Below are 6,707 nucleotides of genomic sequence, written 5' to 3'. Positions count from 1 at the left end.
GCGGTGTGGCGTTCACAGCTGGAAGTGGGGGCTCCAGCTGAGTCTCTGTCTCTAAAGGGATTCTGTTGTGACAGGTCTTCCCTTTGCTGTCTTCCTGCTTCACTAAATTCGGGGGACTTGAGTGGCAATAGCCGGAGCCTTGTTCAAAGTTACTGCTTTGGAGGAACTTTTACTATAGCCCCTGAATTACAGTGTTCGTGCTGCTTGCGCTGTACCCTTGAATTCTAGCGCTCCCTTATCATCCAGTATTTTACTCTTGGTTCTGGGGGAGTTTTCCTTTTTTTCTGGATATAATGGCTTTAAGTGATCTTGAAGTTAACTTGTCTCCCCTCCTCCCCCAACATTCAGGATGGAGTAGGTGCTAAAATAGCTGAGAAGATAGATGAGTTCTTATCCACTGGAAAGCTGCGCAAATTGGAAAAGGTGGGTTTCTTTCCCTTGTGCTCTGTTTCTCAGCAGTTGCTTTCCTTTGTAACTTGCAGAGTAGTCTGCTTGCTCTGCAAGGAACAAGAAGCTCACCCAAAGCCTTAAAACTGGGGGGGGTTGGGTTATAGAATATTTTAGGCTATATAATCAGCATGTGAACGTCTTCTGGTGGGAAGTGGAATTCTGACCCTGGAAGGCTGTGGAGTTTTGTGGTTTAACCACACTGCTGGGTAGTTATTCAGTTTTCAGGCTTAGTAGATGTGGCGTTACTGTGATACACAGCACTGCCCGTGGTACTGGTTTGCACTGATTTGTAGTAAGCCTCCAAAGCAGAGTCCCATTAAGCTGTTTTATATTCTCAAGGTTTCTTTGTTTATTGCAAATGAAGTAAAAAGGGGTGTTTCGTGTTGTTTTATTTTTGCAGATTCGACAAGATGATACAAGTGCATCCATCAATCTCCTGACACGAGTTACTGGCATTGGGTAAAGGGGGTTTTTTATTGTTTTACTTGTTTGTTTTGTTGTTTTTCCTCTCCTTTTTATTTGGTGGAGTTATGAACAGAATTTGAGTGATGGCAAGTAATGAAGAGAATGAGTTTGAGCTAATGCTGTAGTGCCCACACTGAGATTCCATGGTTGTGGTGACATGATTGGCTGAGAAGAAAGGGTATAGAATTGTCAATTACAGACTTTGTGGTAGAGGGTTACAAGTAGGATTTTCCTGTGTGCAAGCTGAGAGGGGAAGGAGAGAGCAGCTAGTCAAGAATGGAACCAGTAAAGACTGAGTGGAAGTGAGAAGTACCTTTGGGACTTTTGGTGGGAAATTGGGCCCAGGGACAATGATGCTCTGTTGTGTGTTTGTAAAAGGAGAAGTAGAGCCCTGAAGCAGGCAACAAAACAACCCAACACCCCCCTCCCGCCAAAACAGAACAGAAAAACCACATCGGAGCTCTTGTGCAAGGTTTGAAACCCTTGAGGTTGGGGGTGGGGAATATGATTGTTCCCAAGTAATTCTGAGGGAAAATGTGCTCAAAGTTTGAGGATTTACTGGGATTTGAGAATGCCTTTGAGAAATCAGGATGAGATGCAGAAGGAGAAGCTTGGCTGCTGACCTGTTCCAGGACCGTGGAAGTTGCTTCTCTTGGTCTGGAATCTGGCAGGAGATTCAGGGAAGGGTAAGAAAGGAGGTAAATAGCAGGTCAAGATCTGACAGTTCCATTGTAATGTAAGAGTTTTATTGACAGAGTGAGTTTAAAGTCTTTAAGGGTGGTGGAGCTGTGACCATTGGTTTCCAGAATAGCTGGAGAGTAGTTCCCCAGGGACTATGCTTCCAGGCTGGTGGTTCTCAGCATTTTTTGATACTGGATAGGTGTCTGGGTATAATATTGGTAATATTATATACAATATTATATATAATATTATGTAATAACATGGTATCTGGGTATAATATTACTTGAGTACCTGTCTCACAGGTGAAACACTGTTCTTTCCCTGCAGAGTCACGCAGATTAATCTAATGACAAACCCTTAAAGGGGAAAAAGGTTCAGCCATTTACTTGAGTGTTGTGCTTCAGGCAAACTCATCAGCCAAACTGGAGCTGGGACTGCTTTGCTGTACTGTAGGTTGCAAACTGGAGCCTTGTTGGGTTTTTTTTGAAGTGCTACTGTTGTAAGATGCTTGCTGTCCCTGATGGCAGATTGCCTTGTATCTTTGCAGTCCTGCTGCAGCTAGGAAGTTTGTTGAGGAAGGAATTAAGACTTTAGAAGGTAAGTGTAACTTGGGGTCCTCAGTTCACACTCCAGTAATTTATTTTTTTTTCTGTCAAGCTGCCTGTTCCTCAGTGGTACTGTGACAGCAGATATGCCCTGGTGTGGTGGTTTGGGTGGATTCCCCCTTTTGCTTGCAGCTTGCAGCCAAACACAGCCTGCTTTATCACCCTCCCCCCCCCTCACCCAGGGAGCAGGGGAGAGAATTTGGAAAGAAGGGCGAAGACTCACGGGTTGAGATAAAAACTATTTACTAATTAAAAGAAAAATGATAATGATAACAACAGTAATAACAGACTATACAAATGAGTGATATACAGTGCTCACCGCCCACTGACCAATTCCCAGCCTGTGCCAGCTAACGATCCTGCAGCTGAGACGGTCCCGAACCGAAACCCCGGAAGAGTGATCCCGAGCGATCCCCGAGAGAATGTGCCCGTCTTCCGGTCACCCCTGGTTAATATACTGGCATGACGTGATATGATATGGAATATTTCATTGGCACATCCAGATGCAGTTTTGGGTTTTGCTCCTCACTGCGCTTCCCCCTCCCAGTCCTAATGCAGCTGTGAAAGAGACAAACTGTGGCCTTGAAGCTGCAGCAACACAAGTACTGTTATCAAAGTTCTTCTCGTGATATGTCTGAACTGAAACACTGAAAGTAAAATACTACTCTTCTAATTACTAAAAGGAAAATTAACTCTATCCTAGCAAAACCAGGACACCTGGGCTTTGAGGAAAGTGTAGGAGATGCTAAAGTTAGTGCACAGGATAAAGGCATTATGTACATATCCAAAGTACTTGCAGATTACATGGAAAATAACAAGGAGTTTGGCTTTTGAGTTGAACAATCTATTTAAGTCATTATCAGGAAGTGCTCTGTGCATTTGTATTCATCCTATCAGCTGCTGAGCAGTCAGCTTGAAATCTCTTGCTTTGGGTTTGAGGTTGCTGTTTTCTTGTTACGTGTTCTTTGCATGCATCATCTTTGTATTGGTGGAAACTTACTGTAAGATTTTTAGTCCTCAAGTAACTTTTTTTTGTTTTTCTTTTAGATCTAAGAAAAAATGAGCACAAGCTGACCCATCACCAGCGAATTGGGTTGAAGTAAGCTTTCTTGAATGCAAGTGTTTGGCTTTTCTAATGACTCCTTCAGGCATTAGGATGTAGTCTAACGTAAGGTTACACAGGCCAAGTAAGGTTCTGTTCTCTCTGTGTCCTATGTGAAAACGTGTGTCAACATGCTTTTCAGCAGTTATTCAGAGCTTTAGTTTCATTGGGGTTGAAATTCAGTAGGCTTATTCTCCATCCAGAAGGAAATTAATTAAAGTTAGCTCATGGAGAAACACTTCAGCAAGGTTGCAGCGGTGTTTCTTGGGAATCCGCATAAAAGCGGCCCAGGCTATTTTTTGTTACGTGCTGTGAGCAAGGTAAGACCTTTGCATATCTGAACCTGGGAATGCCATGCAGAATGTGTGTCTGTCCATCAGTACTTTTCCAGCTTTAATGCTGCTTACTGAGTGGCTGTTCTGGTGGGCTAGTTCTGGAAGAAGTATAGCTGTGTTTGCAGGAAGCTGCAAATGAACCAAGTAAAGCTCTATATCTGAATTGGTTTTGTGTGGGGCCAGCTCTAGCATTTCCACATCAGGGGCAGAGGTGTGGAGTATGTGATCTGGACAAACTGCTTGCCAGTGAGTGAGAGGAGTTACACAGTGATTGTTGCCTTCCCAGTGTGTGTGCATCCCTGCCTTGATACGTGTGAGCATTCAAGGGAAAACCTTTCACTGATAAGCGAGTGTAAGAAAACTCACCTGAGCTTTCCATGTTGCTAGTGCACACATAGCCCTTGAGTTTGCTTCCAGCGTTCCACTCAGATGTTGTTTCAGAGCATCTGGTAAGTGCTGAGCTGAAAGAATGGTGTCAGTGCTCTGTGGTGGTCCTTCTGTCCCTACTTCCACTGCAATTCTTGGCAGGGGGTGAGAGTGCTGGCTGCGGGAGGAGTCCCATATCCAGAAGCTCTGTTTGCAGAGCTTGGGATTGGGGTGGTTTGGTAATGAGTGTCAGGGAACATGTGGCTGCAGTGTGGCTGCCAGTGCCTGCTGTCAATGGTTCCGGTGCTGGAGGGGTGAAGAATGTGCCTGCTAGCCAGGTACGTCATTGTTTCACCTGGCTTCTTTTTCTCTGCAGTCAAGCAACGTACTGGCAGTCTGTTTTTTACAGCTGCATGTAAAGATATCAGGAGCTGTATTTGACTTGTGAGTTTCCATTTCGCTCTTGCCAACATAGATCACCTCTGACCATGGGTGAGGGACCTGTTCCTCCTGCTTTCTGGTGGGCTGAGTTTTGTCAGGAACCTTTTGTATTTTCAGAGGGCTGTGTAAATGTAAAACAATTGGTTATGTGGTAATATTGCTCCCACTTCATAGCAACTCTTCATATACAGTGGAAATAATATGCAAAGAAACCATCTTCTAAGCATTGCCAAACCTGCAGTCGTGAGTTTTTACTATCACGTGGCGAGATGTTTTCTCAGATGTTTGGTGAGAATGGGGAACTTTTTGTGATGTGACAGTAATAGAAGTTGTATTCTTTCCTCTGATACACATTTAATTGACTAGAATTTTAAGGTGCTACCCTTGCTACTCTTTCAAGACACTTTTGTTTTTATACATGCAGATATTTTGAGGATTTTGAGAAAAGAATCCCAAGAGAAGAAATGCTGCAAATGCAGGTAAGAATGTCTTTATCAAGGATACGAGGCACTGATGGCAGATGAACGACTGACACCTCTAAACACGCATCTTTCCTTTTTACATAGGAAATTGTGCTGGAAGAGATAAAGAAGCTGGACCCAAACTATATTGCTACAGTCTGTGGCAGTTTTAGACGAGGTTGGTACTCTGTGATCTTTTTACATTTATTTTAGGCTAATGAGCAAGACTCATTACTACAAATGTTGTTCTTCTGGAGAGAAAGTCTGTGCTGGAATCTGTCTTTTTCCTGTTAGTATTGTCTTCACTGGTTAGTTCAAATCCTTGCTTCTCCACCCTGCCCCCATAAAGAGTAGTATGTTGTAACGTGAATTGTTTGCTTTGTTTTTACATCAACAACATCTGTGCTTCATTGCTGTAGAAGGCAGCAAGAAATTATTGGGTGTTTCTAAAATACGCGGCGATATGAACTTGATGGAAGAACAAGGTTCTCTTACTTTAAGATCGTTGGTTTTTTGCACATATCTTGAATAGTGACTGACTCTTTTCTACCAGAAAAACATGTTGATAGGAAGAGGTTGGATGGATGCTCACCAGTGTTAGTGTGCTTTATCATGCGCAGAGAGATTTTTCTTTGCTTCTTGCCTAGGTGCAGAGTCAAGCGGCGATATGGATGTTCTCCTAACCCATCCGAGTTTCACATCTGAATCATCCAAACAGGTGTGTTTCTCTGCTACTGTGGATCTGTACTGTGCATCACTGCCACAAGGGTATATGTTTAAGTTCAAAAGATGTGTAGTCTTGGACTTGTATTGCAGCTTCTTGCATCTTTTTGTTACTGTAATAGTAAACTCTTTTCTTGGATCATCATGTTTATTTTGAGGAGTTATAATCGCTTCTCAGGTCCATGTATTATGCTGTGTTCCTCTTGCAGAACTGTTCAGTATGTTTACTCTTATCCTTCTCTCCCTCCCCTTCACACATGCTTCCCCCACAAATTTGTGTACTTTTACAATGTAGAACTGTAACAGTTGGCTGGATAAAGCAGGGATTAAAGGTAGAGTAAGTACCTCTTTATGTAGCTGTAATCTTTTGGATGAGAAGGTGTCCTGCTGACCTTGTAATCTTTTGGGACTAGCTCTGGAGGCTTCTTAATGACAATTTGTATTTCTTGTGTTGTTTCTGTAGTTTCATTGCTTAAAAGTTGAAAACTCAAACCAAGAAACAAGTTTTGTCACTTCCAATGAAAACAATCTGACATAGGGCTTTTGTTGGAGGTTTTATTTTTATGTTGCACAGCTGTAATTTTATTAGCTTTTTTTCAGTATTTTTACCTTTTTTCCCCCCCTCTGGGTCAAATTTCATGTACAATAATACATATGATTATAGTGATGTAGGCCATTGTCTGGGTAAGATACTCTTGTTATTTGTGAAATAATTTCTTCTGTCTTGTCACTGTTCCTAGTCAAAACTTCTGCGTCAAGTTGTAGAACAACTGGAAAAAGTCTCCTTTGTCACAGATATGCTGTCTAAAGGTGACACCAAATTCATGGTAAGGCTTTCCTGGTGGTGAGGGATGTTGAGGGAGTTTACCTTTTCTGACAGTAGCTAGGATATATATACAAGATAAGTTGTTTGAACTGCTGGAGTTGTGATTTTATTTTATTTTTTTTTTAATTCCTCCCCCCTTCCCCCCATAAAAACTTTCTGCAGCTAACTCTTAGTGAATCTCTCATGGTAAGATTTCAGTATTAGAAAATCTACAGGTGTTTCTGTAGTTCTGAACCCTACTGACATAACCTT

At 42.4% G+C, this 6,707-nt stretch overlaps 1 protein-coding gene across 1 annotated transcript in view; it reads left to right on the top strand.

The window, feature by feature from the left end:
* Positions 1 to 304: 304 nt before the first annotated feature.
* Positions 305 to 6,707, top strand: part of POLB (DNA polymerase beta) — a gene marked incomplete at its 5' end in the record, with an annotated part of 9,970 nt that continues 3,567 nt past the window's right edge. Inside the window, 8 exons of the mRNA XM_010176002.2 lie at positions 305 to 423; positions 851 to 909; positions 2,144 to 2,193; positions 3,249 to 3,300; positions 4,870 to 4,924; positions 5,012 to 5,084; positions 5,554 to 5,624; positions 6,370 to 6,456. Of these exons, the coding sequence (XP_010174304.1) occupies positions 305 to 423; positions 851 to 909; positions 2,144 to 2,193; positions 3,249 to 3,300; positions 4,870 to 4,924; positions 5,012 to 5,084; positions 5,554 to 5,624; positions 6,370 to 6,456 (566 nt within the window). The remainder of the gene's footprint in view (positions 424 to 850; positions 910 to 2,143; positions 2,194 to 3,248; positions 3,301 to 4,869; positions 4,925 to 5,011; positions 5,085 to 5,553; positions 5,625 to 6,369; positions 6,457 to 6,707) is intronic.

This window comes from Antrostomus carolinensis, unplaced genomic scaffold, assembly GCF_000700745.2.
Source record: "Antrostomus carolinensis isolate BGI_N321 unplaced genomic scaffold, ASM70074v2 scaffold36939, whole genome shotgun sequence".
NCBI lineage: Eukaryota > Metazoa > Chordata > Aves > Caprimulgiformes > Caprimulgidae > Antrostomus > Antrostomus carolinensis.
Note: the sequence above shows the minus strand (reverse complement) of the source record. Positions and strands in the feature narration are given on the sequence as shown.